Below are 22,506 nucleotides of genomic sequence, written 5' to 3'. Positions count from 1 at the left end.
TTCTTACTAAGCATGCTCTGTATCACTGAGCTTCACTGGGAATGGCACAGCTTTTAAATTATTTATTAGCTCTTGGATAGCTTTGTACAATGTGTACTGATTATATTCACTCTCCCAACTTGACACCCATCCACCCTTCCTTACCCATTTATCCACTTTGTGTTCTCTCCCTCTTTCTCGCTAACTCTCTCTCTCTCTCTCTCTCTCTCTCTCTCTCTCTCTCTCTCTCTCTCTCTCTTGTGTGTGTGTGTGTGTATACATGCTTTAATGGAATATGCCTTTATATCTTCCATAGCACCTCTCCCGTGGTAATGAAGTTTATACAAAGAAAGGTCACATGCTGGGTGAAATCTGAGTGCATTACTATGTCATGTAGTTAATTGACATTAAAACAAAAATAACTTTTGAGGAAATGCAGTTCAAGTTCTGATCCAGGATAGCGAGTGCACCAAACATGGATGTTTCTAAACACACTTAAACAAAAATTGGACTCAGGGGTCTATTAATAAGAATACTTTTGGAAAGGCACATGACTTGTGGAAGGGGATAGGTTTGTGAGTCCAAGGGAGAGTTGCTGGTAAGTAATCTGGGTGGAAAAGATCAAAATACATTGTATACATATTTGAAATTTTCAAAGAATAAAAAGTATTAAAAATGAAAGCAACAAAATCCCAGCTATATTCTTTAGGAAGATGGTACCGGGAGACTGTTTTATTTATTTTTTATTCAACAATGTTCTAAGTGGACAAATGGACTTGAAAGGTACTGGCATAATCATAACAGAATCTGCTAAATTGTCTCTGCTTCAAAGGACCCTAGCAAAATGCCATTATCAAAATGTCAGAACCTTCACTCTGCTGGAAAATTACATTTGGGGTGAGGATGAAGCTGAATGCAACGCTAGCCTTTGATGTTCAGAATCACCCCCCTTCCTTTTGATAGCCTGAACCCCATCCACCTGTCAGGCTCCTTGTCAAGTCCCGCTTGTAGTCTGATGTATGTCTCGATAACTCTTGTGTACCTCCAAAGCAGCTAGTATCTATTTATTTATCATGTGTCATTTACCACCTATGCCATATCTTGTGACTTATTACCACATTGCTGTATTTCTGACCTTGATAGTTTGCATTGGCACTTTATAGTTTCATACAAGCCTTTCCAACCTAGCTACTCTTTTAGGTGTTAAGCTTTCCTCTCTAACTGGATGTTACAGTCCCTAAAGGCAGAACCACAGCTGCCTGTTTTGAGTGACAGCAGGCCTCAGCCTGGAGCTATGGTAGTTTGAGTCAGGATCTGTGTGACTCATGTTTGTCAGTTAGTGTTTTCCGGCTCCCATCTTTCTTAGTTGTGTGACCTAATGGGATGCTTGAAATAAAGTCTGCAAACTACAGCTCTTAGCAGCATCTGTAGGCTCTGAGATCCTTAGGCAGTCAATCCATTTGTTTCTTTCAAGGTTAGGCACTATGCTAGATACCTAACGCAGAAGTAAAGAAGCCACCTGAGCAGGGCTACAAAAGCTTACCATTAAGTGTGTGTATATGAGGCAAGGGTCAGAGTGCACAATGACACAGGTGCAAGGCATTTTGGGTATCCTGATGAATAAATGAACGCAATAGGATAGGGAGGATCAAATGCCTAGGAAAGGAATTGAAATTCAAGAAAATCTTTTTCATTTGTCTCTGCTAATTAATAAACAAGGGGGTTAGTCAAAAGAGGCTGAGTTAAATTACACTTTTATTTCATTCCTACTCATAGTTCAGAACAATGAACAAATGGGAAAAGTCCACATTTCTTTGAGAGCTAGCTACATCAGCATTTCATGTTGACTTCTGCTGAGGCAACAATGCAGTGTTACCTAGAGAGGGGCACCATGAGACTTGGCACATCTTAGAACCCTTGCTATGCAGCCCTCATTTGGGGGAACTCTCATTTTATGTGGCACCGTACTGCCAGTTCCCAGGGCCTTCCTGCATCTTGTTCTCCGATATATTTCCCATTGTTCATTGCAGTACTCAAATGTGACTTGTTTTTTTTCCTTAAGGATGCCTACATTTTAAATATGTTCAAGTATCCATGCTTTCATTGGGTTGTTTTATATACCAGGGTTACGTTGGAAGAGAGGGATACTAGCATTTGAACACAAAGGCTCTAGTCTTATAGTCAAGACTGACTTTGACCATAGATCTGCCTGGAAATAATAGGAACCATTTGGCACAAGAATAAATAAGGCATGAAATAAAAACTCTTACATGTTCAGGTCATCCAGAGATTTTGTTTAGTTTTGTATTTTGAGACAGGGTTTTACTGTGTAACAGCCTTGGCTTTCTTGGAACTAATTCTGTAGACCATATGGGCCTTGAACTCACAGAGATCCACCTGTCTCTGCTTCCTGAGTGCTGGAATTAAAGGCATGGGCCACCAATGATTGGTTCCAGCCAGGGAATTATTATTATTTTTAGCTGAGGGTGAAAGTACTTAAGACTGCATTTCCCTAGGATAAAATGTTACCCCAGTTAAGTCTCTCACCTCTGGGTCACTGAAGTCAAATTGGACATGAAAACACTAAAGATTATTTATTTTAGAGGGGATGAACCGCGCTTACCCCCTCCTCTTGGATCCATCATGAGTGGCCTTCTGTCTGATTGAAGATGAAGTGTCTGACTTGTCTACATCTTGGTGGGCTTCCTCTTGGCTTTGTATTTCTTCAGATCCTTATGGAAAATAGAAAATAATATAAAAGCAGAAAGGATAATACATTTCTCTTCTGCACTCATGTTCCTAGATTGCCACAAGACAAAAAAGCCTATACTAATCGGTAATGACAGTTCAATCCCAAGTTATTTGGCATAAATAGGCATCTCTAATATGTTAAATGCTGTAGAGATAACTATGAACTAAGACCAGGACTCATCAGGACAAGGTATTTGACACATTAAGCTTTCCTAGGAAGACTACAATAAAGAGACAAATAAAGGGACAAATTCATTATGCCTCTACAGATATCTTTAGGGTATGAAATGCTGAGTTTATGAGATCTCTAAGTCCATAGATTATAGGCACTAATTTTTATGGGTGTTGTTTTGTTTTGAGACAATTTCTCTCTATATTCCTAAAGCTGGACTGGAACTCACTATGTACCCCAGACTGCTTTTACATACATAACTGTTGTGCCTCAGTCTCCCAGTGGTAGTGAACATAAGTGTGTCCCCAAACACAGCCAGACATCTTGGAAATGAAAGGCCAGATTTCCTGGGACGACAGGCATGTGTGTGTATGTCTTATGCCTGGAAATGTAGTCCATACACTGAAAGGCACTGAGGTTTAGTGTACGAAGAGGCTGTAGCTGACTGGATAATTTAATTCAACCTGACTCTTATAACATCAAATGTGGTGTTCTTCACATTTAGGAGACCTTCTTTGTAAATACCACACCCCAAAGTAACACAGGAATAAGTTGCAAGAGTTTCAGATCAAAAGATACCCATTCCACCTCTATTATATAAGCCATGCATGGGAAATCTGCACTCAAGAACACTTTATTCAATACTGAACCAGTTAGATTGTAGTTTAAGTATACTGGAAAGCAGCCTCAAGCTGGTTGTTCTTCATATTTGGGGCCAGTCTAACTAATTATTCATGAACTAAAACTTTCCTGCATATTTCAAGCCTCCTAACGTATCATACTTGGTTTCTATCCAACAAATGCCATTGACTCAATCTAAGCATTATGACAATCAAAAAATGCTCCTTGGCATTTCCCGGTGCTCCCACTTGTGAGAGTGGGACTTTAGGGTACAGTACCAGTGCTTGGTTAGGAACCAAGAATTAAATTTAAAAAACACTATTTAAAAGAAATCTGAAATTAGATTTGGTGAAAAATCAAGAATTGCTTTCAAAATAGGAATCATTTATTTCACCTGTTTTAGGTTGCTTTCTTAAATGTTTAGTAAAACATCAGAAATGCATCTAGAGAAATAACTGGCTGTGATGAGGATAAATGGCTCCTTTGAAACTCTCAGCATGTCAGATATGTGGAAAATCAGTATGAAGTTTGTTTTTCTACTGACTTCATTTGGATGATTTTTAGATTTCAAGCTACCAAGTTGTGAAATGACCTATGGGACTGAGGGAAAAAATTCAACTGTGTTCACTTGCTACATTACCATAGGGAAGTTCCTTAACCCAAGCAAATTTAACTCAACCAAAGTCTTGGAGACAAATAATTGCATTAGTTACCTGGGCTTCTTCTTAAGATGGACTGTCGGACAACATCAGTGCCCAGAACATTGACTTGCTTGAAACGCTTTGCTTTTTCTTCATAAAACCATTCTCCACTTATAAACTTTAGCTGCCTGTTTGTGAAGAAAAAGAAGAAGGCACTAAATTAAATTATTTAAATTATTTTCTCCTAAAGTTGTTTTTGGTCAATGTTTTATCACAGAAACAAAAAATGAAATTAGGACAGGTCCTATCCATCTTTCGAATTCTACCTATAAAGGCTATGTGAAATCACCTCCTATCTTCCTTCTAGGAATGTCTGTGGTCTTCTTGTATGCCTTCACTCTTTTTATGACCTTTAGAGCTTTAGACTTTTTCTTATAATTTTAGTCATGCCTATTGTTCTATTAACTCTCTGAGAGACAATCTCTATGTAACTCTACTCCACCCCCATAGTACTATAATAATAAGAATTTTATAGACTGCCTCTCAAACCATAGTTTATTCTTTTTTATTATAATTGCTAACATACATTTGTTACACAGAGGGTGATATTTAATGTGGTATTTTTGTTGTTCAAAAATTGCACATAAACAGTACTGATCTATACTTCTTCAGGTTATAATTTTAACCTGAATAAGTGACCACTGCTCCACCATTTTAAGACTTAAACTTCTTTTCGTATCTTCATCACAAACATCATTATCACCATTGACATGAAGGCAGGAGTATTGACTCTTTTGGTTATCATCTTTAGCAGTAACATTCAGCACTGTAGTTTATAAACATTTGTGAAATGAATCAAGATTCCTAGAACTCAACCTATAGCAGCTATGTAAGCTCAGTTTGAGGCTTACAACAAAGACATAAAACCATAGAAGTCATTAGGTAGTCTAATATTGTTTCTAATTAAACAAGAAAAAAATAGCTTATAAGGGCATGAGCTCAGGATTGAAACTAATCCTGTACTATTGGATAAATGATTTCTAGAGGATTATAGTAGAAAATGAGATTGGGAGGTAGGCCTGGGTTGTGTAATACCTTTTGAATGCCATGCTAAGAAGCTAAAATGTCATTTTGGAGTCAATAGGGAACTTATACTAAAGTTCATACTTGATTATATAATACTTGGGGAAATACATCGAGAAATGAGAGACTAACAAACTAATTAGTAAATTACTTTAGTTGACAAGATAAGAACTGACAAAATGTAAATCAAGGTATCATGAGAATAAATGCTGCAAGAATTGGTAAGTCTGGTATGGTTACTGAAGAAAAGCAACTGATTACCCAGATACACAAACCACACATAGACACTACTAAGAAAGAGAATTACAGACCAATCTCACTCATGAACACTAATGCAAAAATACTCAATAAAATATTGGCAAACCGAATACAAGAACACATCAGAAAAATCATCTACCACAGTCAAGTAAGCTTCATTCCACAGATGCAGGGAATGGTTCAACAAATGAAAATCTGTCAATGTAATCCACCATATAAACAAACTGAAAGAAAAAAAAATACCCCACATGATCATCTCATTAGATGTTGAAAAAGCCTTTGACAAAATTCAACATCCCTTCATGATAAAAGTCGTGGAGAAAGGAGGGATACAAGGAGCATACCTAAATATAATAAAGGCAATATACAGTAAGCCAATAGCCAGCATCATACTAAATGGAGAGAAATTCCCAGTGATCCCACTAAAATGAGGAAGAAGGTAAGGTTGTTCACTCTCTCCATATCTATTCAATATAACACTTGAAGTTCTAGCTAGAGCAATAAGACAACAAAAGGAGATCAAAGGGATAAAAGAAGAAGTCAAACTCTCAATATTTGCAGACAATATGATAGAATACTTGAGTGACCCCAAAAATTCTACCAGGGGATGCCTACAACTCATAAACACCTTCACTAATGTAGCAGGATACAAGACTAACTAAAAAAAAATCAGTAGTCCTCTTTTATACAGATGATAAATGATCCAAGAAAGAAATCAGAGAAACATTACCCTTCATAATAGCCACAAATAATATAAAATATCTTGGGGTAATGCTAACCAAACAAATGAAAGACTTGTATGACAAGAACTTTAAAACTTTGAAGAAAGAAATTCAAGAAGATGCTAGAAAATGAAAAGATCTCCCAATTCTCAGGTAGGCAGAATTAACATAGTTAAAATGCTTCTGTAAAGCAAAGGACATGGTCAAAAAGACAAAATGGCTGCCTACAGAATGGGAAAAGATCTTCACCAACCCCACATCAGAGGGCTGATCTCCAAAACATACAAAGAACTCAAGAAACTTGACATCAAAAGAACAAATAATCCAATAAAAAAAATGGAGTACATACCTAAACAGAGAACTCTCAACAGAGGAATCTAAAATGGCCAAAAGACACCTAAGGAAATGTTTAACATCCTTAGCCATCAGAGAAATAGAAATCTAAACAACTCTGAGATTTCCATCTTACCCCTGTCAGAATAGCCAAGATCAGAAACAATGATGACGGCGTATGCTGGAGAGGATGTGGGGTAAAGGGAACACTCCCCCATTGCTGGTGGGAGTGCAAAATTGTATAGCTGCTTGGAAATCAGTATGGCGATTTCTCAGAAAACTGGGAAACAATCTACCTCAAGATTCATCAATCCCACTGTTGGGTATACACCCAAAAGATGCTCAATCATACCACAAGGGACATATGCTCAACTATGTTTATAGCAGTGTTATTTGTTATAGCCAGAACCTGGAAACAGCCTAGATGCCTTACAACCAAAGAATGGATAAGGAAAATGTAGTACATTTACACAATGTAGTACTACTCAGTGGTAAAAAATAATAACATCTTGAAATTTGCAGGCAAATAGATGTATTTAGAAAAAAAATCATATTGAGTGAGGTAGCCCAGACCCAGAAAGACAAACATAATATGTATTCACTCATTAGTGGCTTTCAGAATAAAGCAAAGACAACCCAGCCTACAATTCACAATCCCAGAGAACTTAGACAAAAAAGAGAACCCTATAAGAGATGTACATGGATCTACATAGGAAAGTGAAAAGGCAAGAGCTCCTGAGTGAACTGGGAGTGTGGAGGTCACGGAAGAGGGCAGAAGGGGTGAGTGAAGGAAAGGAGGGGAGTGGAGAAAAATGTAAAGCTCAAATTAAAACAATAAAAAGAAAGCAACTGACATCCAAATAGAGATTTCTAGCCCCAGAGCATGATATTGAGATTTAACAACAAATTTTACTTTAAAATCAGCAGTCAGATCCCAAATATAAAATTCATCCAGAAAAATATCAGTTTTATTCCTTACAGTAATTGAAATCCTGCTTCTTAGTATAAGAGACAACAGCAAGACAAGTTCACAACAGTTCTACCACTGTCAAAAATGCCAACCTGTTAACCTCAGAGAGGGCATACAGTGAAATATGATCATACCAGGCATACCACACACTCATTCCTGGTGGCTATATAACCCCTTGAAAAGCACAGATTTTTGCGTGGCTAATTGATAACTGTAGCTTCTACAAATTGCATCATATATAAGGAAGATACAATCTACCAAAGAGTGAATTTGAATAGATTATTCCTGGATATATCTCCAGAGATTTATAGGCTTATATATTATTACTTATACTAGAAATACAGGTGTTTGCAGAATGTTAATTTCTAAAGATATTCTTTCAAGATTACTGTCAATCACAAACTCATATATGTACTGATGTAATCTGATTTTACTGCAAGAATTGAGCCATTAATATAGTGACTTTAAAATACCAAGATTGTCCTAGGTCATTCATGTGGATCCAAAGTAATCACATGAGCTTGAAACCAAGGAAAATAACTGGAAGTCAAAAGATACAGTGTAGAGTGGGAAGTCAAAGAGTGAAATGCAAACAAGAAGGGGGACATAGCTGAGTGCTTAAAAATTATCCAAAGGGGTATGCTAAAGTCTTGTCTCTTATGTGTGTATGTGCTTGTGTGTGAGGGGCTGCAGAGGATAGCACAGTGGCAGTTCCATGTGTGGCAATCTACATTCTAAAGGAAATAAATCTCCTTTATTTACAGCTGCCAACAGATAGCACAAATACTATTTCTCCAGAAGTGTTAATCACTACCTCCAGTCATCTGTGTGAGAACAATAGTCATAACTATTTGTTCACCTTCCATATGAACTTGGATAATTTATCATTTTTAGAACTCTGAAGTATCAGAGATAATGCCTTTGCTCCCATCACAGGTTCTGGATATAGACAGAAAGTTAATAGAAGAATAAGAAACTAATACTGAGTACCTATCAGGTACCAAGTAATATGCTAGGAACTTTATATGTAATATCTCCAATCTTCACTATGAGATATAAACTAGCCATGACAGATCTCACTTTATAGACTAGAAAACTCACATGGGTTAAGCATTTTCCTCAAAGTTACAGAGGCATGATGGTAAATATAACATTCTTACTCCAAGTCTCATACTCTTTCCATTGGGCAATATCATCAGAAGAGAATTCATGTTTGTCAGTTTCAAAAAGGCTTTGATGAGGGCCAAAGGTGTGTGGAAGCAAAAACCAATAGTAAGCAATGCTTAGCATTTCAAATGAATGTGTGCACACTTCCCCAAGTGTGCCCCCAAGGGGCCAAGTAGCGAGAACAAAGAAATGGTGAGAGGATAAAAAGTAATCTTACAGTGGTACTCGCTGTAATATTTCAACCTGTCTACCATGCCACTGTAGTATTCAAACAACTCAAGGCTTGAAACAGACTCTGTTCCCTCTATGTTGAACTCTGAAGAATGGGTTTTGACTGAAATGACAACACACCATACTTACTATCTGTGAACACCAATTGCTGACTATCACAGAGTGTCAGCTTTTGGTTTTAGTAACATTAAACTACTGGGACTTATGTTTCCTTTACTTGTAAACTCACACAATGTGAAGAAGTTTTTTTCTCTTTGGATTCACAGTGCAAATAGGTAATCTTGTTGAAAAAATACATAGCAACCAGAGTATTTTGTTTGCTTATCTATCATTAACTACTGGAGACACCTGTTATAAGATATGCTTTGTAAGGTTTTAGTTTCCATCTGTTAATCACAAGGAAGCTAGTTAAACTTATTATTTATAAATATATTCACAATACAGAACATATTTATTGAATTCCTACTGTTGGGATTGAAATAGCAAAGAAAGAGAAACACAAACACTTTGTCCTTTTAGCAAGGGTGGTCAGTCTAGGTTCTTTTTTTCCAATCAGGAAAAAAAACTGCAAAGAAATGCATGAGTATATGATAGTGAAGCTGCCAACCACTTGAAGGCAAAGAAAACATCTTAAATGTAGTTAAGGGGCAACAAAATCAAAAATGGATTAACTACAAAAAGAGCAGCCTCCCTCTACCAATGCTTGCTATAATTTCAGTGCTTCAGAAAGAAAGCCCTTTCCAACGTAAATGACAATAAAGGTGGTTCTGCCAACTGGTAAGAGAATGAGTCACTTTTTGACTCATCTCATCTCTTAGAGATTAGGGTGGGAATTTCAATTTCATGGTCTATTAAACATGGAGACATCCAGGTAGGGCTGTAATATTCTCTTATAACAAGCAAAGTATATTCATTGCCAATAAAATATTATTTGTGCTTCCTTATTGAAAACCACTCCATGAATAGCAAACAGGATATTTCCAATACTGAAAGCTTTAGTCTCAGAGGGCACACAAACAAGTAGCTTAAATATTAGGAAAGTATTACTAATAAATTCTTCAGCTGGAGAAGTAAGCATGGATACTCATATATTAAATACTCATAAATTTCTGTTTATTGCAGGAAAAATCTAACTATAGACAAATTGTTTCTGGAAAAGTATAAGAATCACACATTGAAAGCTATTTTCTCTTTAGAATGTCCAGAATGACAAAGAATTTTTTTGAATAAGCACTAAAAACATAATAACTTTATTTTTTACGTTAGATTACAAAGTTATTGAAGGCATTTGATACTTCCCTGTCCTTGTATCTTAGCCAACTTTATACCAATAGACTAACAACAAATGTATAGAAGGGATGCACAGATGTATGGATGAATACATCAATTATACAAATAAATGGTTGTTTTGATTAAGTTAATGTTTCACCAAGAAAGAAGGCAATTGATTGATGAGTTTTATATTAATACTTCCTAAGAAAAGCAGCTGGTTCAACATCTTAATATTTATGCTTGCATCTACTAACAACAACTTGTATTTTTCTATGACAAGTAGATATTTACTTTGTTTAACGGGCAGATGTACTTGTCATGGCTCTTGTTTTTCCCCTATCATCATGTTCCCAATAGAATAAAATTGTATTTGTTCTATTTTTCTTCCTTGTACTCCACGATGATGTGCTTTAAGTAGGAGACATTCATTCATCCATTTATCATTTTATTATCTTGCTTATCCATCCATCTACTCATTTAACAAATACACATGGAGTACCTGATTTAGGCATTCCTTTAGGTATGAGAACATCATACAGATTTTTAAACAAATCTCCTGTCTCTATGGTTATTTAGCTTATATTATAGTAGAGAAAGATAGATGAGGAAAACAATAAATAAGTGAAATATGTAGCACATGTGATCTAAATGAGAAGCCCAGAGAAAGATTATTTTATTTTTGGTAGGCCAGTTTCTATGACAATCTCCAAATTCAACTCAACATATTAAAAGTTAATTTCCTGTTAAGACACTCTAAAGAGAATCTGACTCCTGCCTTTCAGAGGAAGATACAGTGAATTAGACCTTTACCTCCCACATTATTTAGCAAATTACCTTACTGCTACAACATAAAGTCATGGGTCTTGTGATTTAGTAATTAATAATTTACAGTAAGGTAAAAATTTGTCTTCTTATATTGAAGTCTGAGACTCCATGTAACAGTTTAAGGACTTCTGAGTCTTAGGCCTTAGGTCCTTTTGTCAGAACAAATGAGGGTCTGGGCTATATAAGAGAATGAACAGAAATAGGATAAATGTGGGAAGAATACATACTAAGAATCAACTCAGAAAATATTGGATAAGAGTTGGAGAAATAGTTATTGAAAAAATTCTCATCAATCCTGGGAGATTTGTGTAAGCAATTCCACTAAAATCAGGAATGAGGCAAGGTTGTCCTCTCTCCCCATACCTATTCAATATAGCATTGAAGTCTTAGCTAGAGCAATAAGACAATTGAAGGAGATCAAGTGACTATAAATTGGAAAGAGAGAAGTCAAAAATCTATTTATGCAAATGATAAGATATTATACTGAAGTGACCCTAAAACTTCAATTGGGGATCTCCTACAGCTGATAAACACTCATCAAAGTAGCTGGATACAAAATTAACTAACACAAATCAGTAGCACTCCATATATACAAATGACAAATGGACTGAGAAAGAAATCTGTAAAACAACACCTAGCACAATATTCTCAAAACTATAAAATATCTTGAGGTAACTCTAACCAAGCAAGTGAAAAATTTGTATGATTAAAAACTTAAAGTCTTTGAAGAAAGAAATCAAAGAAGATATCAGGAGATGGAAAGATCTTCCATGCCCATTAATTGGTAGATACAACATAATAAATATGATCATTCTACTAAAATCAATCTACACATTTAATGTAATCCCCACCAAAATTCCAACACAATTCTTTCAAGACCTCAACATAAGCTAAAGTTATCTGAGAGGAGGAAGCCTCAACTGAAAACTTGCCTCCATAAATCCTAGCTGTAGGCAACCCTATAAAGCATTTTCATAATTAGTGATTGATAGGGGAGGGTCCAGCCCTTTTTGGGTGGTGCCATTCCCGGGCTTGGTAGTCCTGTGTTCTATAAGTAAACAGGCTGAACAAGCCATGGGGAGCAAGCTAGTAAGTAGTACCCCATCACGGTTTCAGTATCAGCTTTTGCCTTCAGGGTTCTGCCCTATTTGAGTTCCTGTACTGGTTTCCTTCAGTGATGGACTGAAATGTGGAAATTTAAGTACAATAAACCTTTTCCTTTCCAGCTTGCTTTTGTCATGGTGTTTCATTGCAGCAATAGAAACTAAGATGGAGATAGAGTCTCAACTGGCCATTTCCTGTCACCAAATGAAGCTTCCAGTACTAATACTGGGTCACACCCAACCAAATTGTAGGCCAAAGGCAGTGGTTTGTTCTCAAACTTCCTGATGTTGTGACAATTTAAAACAGTTCCTTATGTTGTGTTAACCCCAATCATAAAATTATTTTGTTACTGTTATGAATCATAATATAAATATCTGATATGCAGAATATCTGATATGTGACCTCCAAAAGGGTTGTGACCCACTCAGAGGTTGAGACCCACTGGCCAAAAGGGTCCCATGGAAATTCTCAAATAATCCAGGCTATTGCCAAGATGGTAAATTGTTCTCCAAAAACAAACAGCAAGGCCCCACAACTCTTTCCACATGGAGATCTCAAGGTGATACCCATAGAGAGCTTTCATATCTAGATCCTAGTGCAGTGGTACTCGATATGTGGGTCACAACCCCTTGGCAGTCAAGTGACCCTTTCACAGGGGTGTAGGGATAAGCCCCACCCATTGGGGGCGTGTTCGCCTCGGGCTAATGTTTACTGATAAATCGGCAGGGCGGGATCCCAGCAGCCTTTTTCTCTGCTTTCCTGTTCTCCGCGAGAACCTGTGGTCCTGTAATTCTATTTCCTAATTAAAGCTGTATATATTTTTATAATCTGTCTGTATTCATTTACATCGTTACATTTTGGCATCCAACGTCGGGCTATTTTGCCCCCGCCCCGGCACAGGGGGGGCTCAAGCTCCATCTTTCCCAGCCTTTGTGAGCAAGTTAGTTACCGGAGCTCAGGAAGTGCGATTGGGCAAGCATAGCCTGCTAGCTTTCACAGCGCGCTCCCTGCTCGCTTTCCCTTCCCCCTCCCCAGGCCACGATACAGTCGCAGAGCAGTGACCCCCCACTCGGCCCCTTATGCTTAGCCGCTTAGCACTTAGCCGGTGGGCCTGCCCCTTCTTTCAGACTTACTCAGGCCAGAGCAGTTAACGGCTCCCTGCTTGGCTTGGCTAAGCCACACTGCCTGAATTAACGGAAGCACCTGTGGTTTTGAAGCAAAAGCCGCCATAGCAACAGACAAAATGACCCCTTCTGCGACCAATCTAACTTCTCAGGCAGTACAATAATTTTCGTTTTGAGTTAATTGTTTCAGACTGGCTCTGGCTTAGACCACGTGGACTCAGGTGCATTTCTTTCGCCACCACTGGCAGGAAAACGTCATTACAGGTAAATAATTTTCTTTTATAAATAAGAAAAATGTCTGAAAACATTACCATTCAAGACTTTAACAGCCCTTTCAATTGTACCATGTGGGAGATTTTACAAGAAGTGTCTGTCAGCCCACAGATATGGATCTTTCTGGGATTCGTAGTTTTCCTTGGTACTATATGGTTTGATAAAAGAAATATGATAAAGTCTTTACGAGACGAGGTTGAACGCTTAAAAACAATTTAGAATAATAACAATCTTCTCAAAAATCAGTTTGAAGTTCCCCAGGCAAACAACAGATCTTTGTTTAACACAACTTGACAAACTGAACAAAATTTAGAAGAGGTACAGGCTGATGTTAAGGAGAAATTCGTTACTATGGAAGAGGAAACAGCTGATTTGGATCATAAACTTCAGTCCCTTTCTGTAAGAACTGAAACATTAACGGCTGATATTAAGGAGAAATTTATTACTATGGAAGAGGGAACAGCTGATTTGGATCGTAAGCTTCAGTCCCTTTCAGTAGGAACTGAAACATTAACTGAGAGAATCAAAACTGCTGAATGTGACAATCGGATTTTGTCTAAAGCTTATGACAGATTGGCAGAAAGATTGTCAATACAAGAAGGCACGGTTTATGCTATAAAAATTATGTCCAAAGATGAGATGTTATCTCTAATGGACAAACTTCATACTTTAGAATCCTCAATGAAGCGGATCTCTGTGAGTTTGAGACCAGCCTGGTCTACAGAGCTAGTTCCAGAACAGGCTCCAAAACCACAGAGAAACCCTGTCTCAAAAAAACCAAAAAAACAAACAAACAAACAAACAAACAAAAAACAAAAAAAATCCTCAATGGATTTAGAACATAATTCTGGACAGGAGATTCAGACATTGCAGAAGGCAATGGTGAATAAAATTGAAAAGATTGAGGAATTTCTAAATTCTGATGAAGAAGAGCAAGGGGTAGAAAGGCAAATTTTAACTACATCTGTGGGTAAATCTCCCCAGGACAATTCCCACAAAGCTCTATCTACAGTTCTACCTGCCTTTCCAGTAATAACAACAGAGAAAGTGGTTGGTTCCAGAAACCCTAGGGTCATCAAGGAAGATACATGGGAACCTGTCCGTATGAATGATCTCAAAGAAATTAAACAGGCTGTAATGACTTTTGGGATGCATGCCTCTTTTGTTAAAGAGATGCTAAGATCTTGAGCCACGACAAGCAAAGCAACTCCCTCTGATTGGTTACAGCTGAGCTCTGCTGTACTTGAGAGTGGACCGCAATTGAAATGGAAATGCTTATTCAGGCAAGAGGCTAGACTTTTAGAACAGCAGGAAAGAGCAAAGGGAATTGAGATTTCCCTAGATCAAATTCTAGGAGAGGGGCTCTTTTCCGAACCTCAGGAACAAGCTAATTTGGATGAAAACATACTCTCCATGTGTACTACAGCAGCCTTAAGGGCTTGGGACAGGGTACAAGACCCAGGACAGAGAATGGAATCATTTGTTAGAGTTAAACAGGGTCAGAGAGAACCCTTTAGTGACTTTTTACAAAGACTAACTAAAGCTGTACAAAGGGATATCTGACCCAGAAGCAAGACATATAATGATCGAGTCTTTGGCTTATGAAAATGCAAATGTAGAATGCAAAAGGATTTTGGGACCTTTAAAGCTCAGATCAGTGCCATTGGAAGAATGGGTTTTGCATACACTGAATGTTGATATATTTGACTATGACACTGAAGAATGGGTAGAAGAAGCAATTTCCAATTGTAAAAGGAGACATCAGAATACCAAATATTTTAATTGTGGCAAAATGGGTCATATGAAAAGGAATTGTAGACAACAGATTTTCAGAAATAATGCATCTTCTAGAAATAACAGAAATAGGAGGACTCAGCCTTCAGGTTTATGTAGAAGATGTGGAAAAGGCAGACATTGGACGAATGAATGCAGGTCTACAAGAGATAGACAAGGCAATCTGATACAGACAGGAAACGTGAGGGGGGGCCTCACAGGCCCCCATGGCAAACATGGTTCAGTCATTTCCAGTTACTGCAGAGAACGTGACTCGTCAGGACAATTAGGAAGCCACATGCCTACTGTTATAAGCGATAATGATCAGAAAGATGAGTTCCGTGTGTTTTGGCAAACTTCTATAAATGATCAAAGACCAAAGCTGAGAGTGTGTGTAAATGGCATTTTTATTACTGGCCTGCTGGACACAGGTGCGGATGTAAGTATCATTACCCCAGAATCTTGGCATCTGTATTGGCCTCTTCAGAATGTAAATGTTCAACTCCTGGGAAGTGGAACCCTATCTCGAGTAAGGCAGAGCACGAGATGGGTTGAATGAATAGGACCAGAGGGACAAATAGGAAAATTAAGGCCATATGTAGCCAATATTGCAATGAATTTATGGGGTCGTGACCTATTACAACAATGGAAAACCCAAATTAACATTCCTGCTACTTCTAGAGCCTATATTTCTGAGAATAATATTAAAAGATATTACAAACGGAGAAAACTGGCCATTCAGGCTGTACAAGAACAAGCAATTGATGTCCCTTCAGAGATACCAACAGCCTTGCCTCTAAAACGGTTGACTGAGAAACCAATATGGACAAAGAAATGGCCTTTAGCTGAGGAAAAGTTACAGGGTTTAGAACAGCTGCTACAAGAGCAATTAGATGCTGGACATATAGAAGAATCTACAGCCCTTGGAATTCTCCTGTATTTGTGGTTAAGAAAAAGTCAGGTAAATGGAGAATGGTGACAGATCTCAGGGCTACCAACAAGGTTATCCAACCTATGGGCCCTCTGCAATCTGGAATTCCTTTGCCCTCTTTATTGCCAAAAGGATGGCCTGTCATAGTTATTGATTTAAAGGATTGTTTTTTCACTATACCTTTACAAAAAGAAGATAGAGAAAAATTTGTCTTCACAGTGCCTACTTAAAATAATTCTCAACCTTCGAGGAGGTACCACTGGGCCGTCCTCCCCCAGGGTCTGTTAAATAGCCCCTCCCTGTGCCAATATTTTGTGAATCAACCATTGCAAATAATACCCAAGAAATTTCCAAAATCGATAGTATATCATTATATGGACGACATTTTGTTATCCGATTCAAACATGGATACCTTGAACAGACTGTTTGAAGAAATAAAAATACTTTTACCTAAAGATTCAGAAGGGAGATTCTGTTAATTATTTAGGTTATAAAATAGGTTTGCAAAAAAATTAAGACACAAAAGGCACAAATTCGGAGAGATCACCTATGGACTCTTAATGACTTTCAAAGACTGTTAGGGGACATTTCCAGTCTATGACCAGCTATTGGGATAACACCTGATCTAATAATTCATTTGAACAAAACCTTGGATGGTGACAAACATTTAAACAGTCCCAGAGAATTAACAGCTGAAGCAGAAAAGGAACTGACAATGATTGAGGAAAAATTACAACAGGCACATGTGGACAGGGTAAATCCAGAGCTCGATTGTATTCTCGTCATACTACCATCAAAAATTTCCCCTACAGGAATTTTAATGCAGAGAGATGATATTATCTTGGAATGGATCTTTTTACCACATAAACCAAGTAAGAAACTGAAAACTTATGTGGAAAAAGTCTCTGAGTTAATTACAAAAGGCAAGTTGAGACTTTGTCAACTAGCAGGCATAGACCCAGCAGAAATTATAGTGCCTTTCACTGCTGATGAACTAAAGAAATTATGGGAAGATAATGAACCATGGCAAAGAGCTTGTGCTAATTTTTGGGGAGACATTAATAACAACTATCCAAAAAGCAAGAGGCTTAACCTCATAAAGAGAACTTCTTGGATCCTTCCTCGAATCGTCCGTGATGCTCCAATAACTGGAGCCAGTACATTCTATACTGATGCCAATAAATCAGGGAAGACAGGTTACAAATCAGAAGATTTGGGTAAGGTGGAACAAAGTCCTTATGATTCTGTCCAGAAGGCAGAATTATATGCCATTCTTATGGTGTTAAGGGATTTTAAAGAACCTATTAATATAGTTACTGATTCACAATATGCAGAAAGAGTTATTTTACATATTGAAACTGCTGAATTTATACCTGATGATACAGAACTAACCTCTTTGTTTATCCAGGTGCAACATTTGATTAGGAACAGGCTTTGCCCTATGTACATAACACACATCCGATCCCATACGGGTCTGCCAGGTCCTCTAGCACAAGGTAATGCAGAAATTGATCAATTATTGATTGGTAGTGTGCTACAAGCCTCTGAATTTCATAAAAAACATCATGTTAATAGCAAAGGTTTGAAGAAAGAGTTTTCTATTACATGGCAACAAGCTAAGGAGATTGTAAAGAAATGCCCTACTTGCTCTTTCTATAACCAAACGCCACTGCCTGCAGGGGCTAATCCAAAGGGCACCCAAAGGAATGAAATCTGGCAGATGGATGTGTTCCACTTTGCAGAATTTGGCAAATTAAAATATGTTCATCACACCATTGACATATATTCAGGCTTTCAGTGGGCAACGGCTTTAAGTTCAGAAAAAGCTGATTCAGTAATCACTCATTTATTAGAAGTCATGGCTATCATGGGTATACCTACACAAATAAAGACAGATAATGGTCCTGCTTATGTCTCTAGAAAAATGAAACTGTTTTTTGATTATTACAATATCAAGCATGTTACAGGTGTACCATACAATCCTACAGGTCAAGCAGTCATAGAAAGATCAAATCGAACTATAAAGGATATGTTGAACAAACAGAAAGGGGTGGAAAACACCCCCAGAAATAGATTACATAATGCTTTGTTAACCTTGAATTTTCTCAACTCTAATAAGAAGGGAACATTGGCTGCAGAAAGACATTGGATAATGGAAAAGTCTACTGAACTAAATCAACCAGTTTATTTCAAGGATGTGCTGACCTCACAATGGAAGCCAGGAGATGTGCTGCGTTAGGGAAGGGGATTTGCTCTTGTCTCCACAGGTGAGGAAAAATTGTGGATACCGTCAAAATTAATAAAGGTTCGTTTTGATGAAGAGAAGCCACTTGGGAAAGATAAATAACAATTCAATCACATGGATGGCGATCATACTGATGGTAAGTAATACAGATAGGTTGGGGGCAGGGTTCTCTTCTTGTCTCCACAGGAAAATACCCATCTTCAAAGAATTTAGGGACCCTGAATATTTAATTACTGATGGAGGGACATGTTCTGTAAGTATTAATATTATATATATATATATATATATATATATATATATATATATATGTCTTAAACTTTCTTTGCCTTTCCTCATATCTGTGTCTTTCTTTGTATGTCAGTATATGTCCTTGTTGTTAATGTTTAAATTTCCCATAAGAAGCAACAAATTTTCCTACAGTAATCTTTAAAGTTTCCAGGATGAAGATGGGGCCCCACGACATCAACTCAATCTGGTTTTTATGACATCATGAATTTTTTTTTAAAGCGCTAATATTAGACCTGTTTTTTGGTACCAACTACATGAGACAATTTCGAATGGTGCACATTTTTGACAACACTCTGGCCGGACCTTCTCAAAACGCTCTGAGACTAGTTACAATTTTCTTAGGTCAAAGGTTAAATTGGGAATTTTACCATCATTTGCTTTCACAGGACCCCCTAAGAAGAACGTCGCCCCCATGTCAGCTAGAAGCAATCTTAGAGGACGACGTCCCCTCTCCCAACAGAGTTTGCCCTCAGGGTTAGGGACATCTTTTACTGGTTGGTTTAGGGTTGAGGGGATGGGGTGATATCTTTATGGACTTAGGGGTATTTAAAAAGAAGAAGAAGAAGAAGAAGAAGAAGAAGAAGAAGAAGAAGAAGAAGAAGAAGAAGAAGAAGAAGAAGAAGAAGAAGAAGAAGAAGAAGAGGGATTAACTGGTTTTATGGTATGATTGGTATTTGTGAATTACTGTTTATAGAAAATTGTATTGGTACTGTTTCTTGCATATTGATTTATTGAATATTGAATGTGAGTGTTCCTACTTCTATTTTTGTATGAGTATGCTTATAACTTTGTCTATATTGTATTGATACATCTACCATATTACAATGTACATTTCTACCTCTGATACTATGACATTGTTTACAGTTGAAGATCATTGTCTTCATATATTGTACAGTTGTTTATTCTTTTAGTCTACAAGTTAGATAGGTATTGAGAATTATATATTTGTCATATTTATTTTTAGGTTAATCAGGTCTTTTAGATACATAGAGATTATATTTAGTATAGATAGTATGATCTTCAGCCTCTTCGAAGAGCTGTAGAAAATGGCCTTTAATCTAACCTAAAATTTCTGTGCCAACGAGACACAATTACTCCTGGCAATGCCACTCTACTCCCGAGAGAACGTTGAGCACCAAAGACATTTCACTGGGAGCTTGTCTTCTTGGCAGAACTGGCCTTTGGGTTAAGAAAAGCCCATACCTCAACTTCTGACAAAGATACAGACTATCCCTAAGTGGATGAAACAGGACTGTCTTATCCTGCCAAGACAGGGTAGGATAGTTCTAAGAATGGTATGTCAGTTATGTTAGGCCTTAGCCAAAGTTGGTTGACTCAACATTGCAAACGAGACTTTGGGTGATTGCCCAGGTAGTCAGTTGTCTCTGTCAATTGTTGCACATTTTGGATATCTCTCATTTGTTAAGTAATATTTATTCCCTTCTCAGATCTTTGATGGAGTTGAAGATTATATAATTGTAGTTACTCTCTATGTTATTTAGACTCCTTGAGATAAAATGTTTAGCAAAACTTTTGTTCTCAATATTGTTTGTTATATTTATTATTTGTTATTATTGTATATAGTTGTATTTGGTTTAGTTCTGTCTTATTTAGACAAAAGGGGGAGATGTAGGGATAAGCCCCACCCATTGGGGGCGTGTTCACCTCGGGCTAATGTTTACTGATAAATCTGCTGGGCGGGATCCCAGCAGCCTTTTTCTCTGCTTTCCTGTTCTCCGTGGGAACCTGTGGTCCTGTAAGTCTATTTCCTCATTAAAGCTGTATATATTTTTATAATCTGTCTGTATTCATGTACGTCGTTACCCAGGGGTCACCTAAGACCATTAGAAAACACAAGTACTTACATTATGATTCATAACAGTAGTAAAATTACAGTTCTGAAGTAGTAATGAAAATAATTTTATGGTTGGGGATCACCACAACATGAGGAACTGTATTCAACCGTTGCAGTATTAGGAAGGTTGAGAACCACTGAGCTAGACAGAAGCTAAACAGAAGCATAATGGGAAAGTTGCCCGCTGTTGTCCTTTTTGGTGAACAACTAGGCCTGGAGAACATTAAGGAACTGCTCCACCTCAACTGATACATGCAACACACAGAATGTTTGGCACTCATCTTGCCAATTTTCTCAAATGTTGACGAATGTCAAAAGAATTCTGTCTCTGTTTCTTGAAGAAGCCATGTGGAGTCTTGAAGGGCTTATAGAAAAGAGAATATCTTGCTGGCTTTTAAATACAAACATTTTTAGACATTGATTCTATTAGGCCTTCAATTTTATTATGCCTCAGAGTTTTTAAAATACTGTTCTTTACTTTTATAGCTGCCTTTACCTGTTTCTCTCCCACTGAACACTCCTTTATCTCTGTCTCTATGCCTGTCTCTATATTCCTCTCTGTGTTTGTCTCTCTGTCTCTCTCTGTCTCTGTCTCTCTCTCTCTCACACACACACACACACACACACACACACACACATACCTATCAAGCCTGTGACTAGATTGTGCTTTTAAATCTACTCTAATTTAAAATCCTTTTTTTCTCATTTCTTACTACTCCATTTGAATCTTGTCAATTATCAAATATGGATTTTGCACAGAAAGGCAGGAAACTCACGCGACTTTGGCACAGACAGTGCACTTCCAGCTGCCATCGGGGCCCATGACTTGACATTCACTGCACACCTTGAGGAAGCAGACTTGGCATGGATATCCCCGGTCAAAGATGAGGCCAAGTTTTTTCTGACAGTGAACACAGACTCTACTGGTCTCTTGTTGAGTCTTCCCACTTCTACATTTTGCCTCTAAAAGTTCATTTTTCAGCTTCCTGGTAAGAAAAAAGGCACATTAAAAATGGTTGTTTTTGTGAGATAATAAAGGTGAAGTTCCTAGCATGATTCTTGCCACATATGTGTTAAGTACATGCCACTTTCATATTCCCATTTAAAAACTATTTGACAAAAATATATTTATCTACCCTTTGGAAACTTGAAATTACAAGCATAGTCCTTTTTCCAGAAGCAGCACTTAGGAAATTCTTGGGAATACTAAATATCAGGATCTGGTTTACTTAAAAAAGCATTTTATCAATTGATGGTAGTATGGGAAGTATAGCTTCAAAACATGTGTTTTTTAAATTGTCTAGACACTGGAATAGCTTGGAAAACCAAGTCTCATCTCCACAAATTTGAATGCTTTTGGCTTGAGAGGTGGCCTGGAAAACATTATGTCTAAAGTGTCTTTATTTGTTATAGAATACTGCCAGATTTGCCAAACACTGCTATAGAAGATTGGCCCATTCCCATTTTAATATTTTATAGATCTGCCATTCCTTTAGGTTACTGATCTCTTTATCTTGTCTTCAGTGCCCAGAGAGAAAACCTGGAAGCATTCCACACCCTTTATACCATTTTCATTTCACAGTTATGACATTAAGTCTTGAGCATAGATTCAGAGTCTAAGTCCAGGCTAGATTATAAAATAGTTGAATAGTTAAATGTAATAATTATTTCTTTTGTGAAGTCTTATAAATCTGCACTGGTTTATGTGAAGTGTGTATTGCTGAAACCACAGTGAATGCTATTAACAGTTAATTCATGTCAAAAAATAAAATATTTTGAAGACAATAGATGGGATAGATACAACTGGAATCTAGAACTTTTCATTCTTAGCCCAATTAGAGAGTCATAAGACAAGAATTTTAAACTCCGGAACAAGTTCTCCAAAACG

General features: G+C 37.4%; 1 protein-coding gene across 2 annotated transcripts in view; it reads right to left on the bottom strand.

Moving 5' to 3' along the window:
• The window catches only part of Sytl5 (synaptotagmin like 5), a 317,882-nt gene that overhangs the window by 68,724 nt on the left and 226,652 nt on the right, over window positions 1-22,506 (bottom strand). For both annotated transcript variants that reach the window (XM_057760021.1, XM_057760023.1), the window contains exons 4-6: window positions 21,395-21,604; window positions 4,237-4,352; window positions 2,603-2,711 (exon numbers count right to left, since the gene is read on the bottom strand). In XM_057760021.1, the coding sequence (XP_057616004.1) occupies window positions 2,603-2,711; window positions 4,237-4,352; window positions 21,395-21,604 (435 nt within the window). The remainder of the gene's footprint in view (window positions 1-2,602; window positions 2,712-4,236; window positions 4,353-21,394; window positions 21,605-22,506) is intronic.

Source organism: Chionomys nivalis, chromosome X (genome assembly GCF_950005125.1).
Source record: "Chionomys nivalis chromosome X, mChiNiv1.1, whole genome shotgun sequence".
Taxonomy (NCBI): domain Eukaryota; kingdom Metazoa; phylum Chordata; class Mammalia; order Rodentia; family Cricetidae; genus Chionomys; species Chionomys nivalis.
Note: the sequence above shows the minus strand (reverse complement) of the source record. Positions and strands in the feature narration are given on the sequence as shown.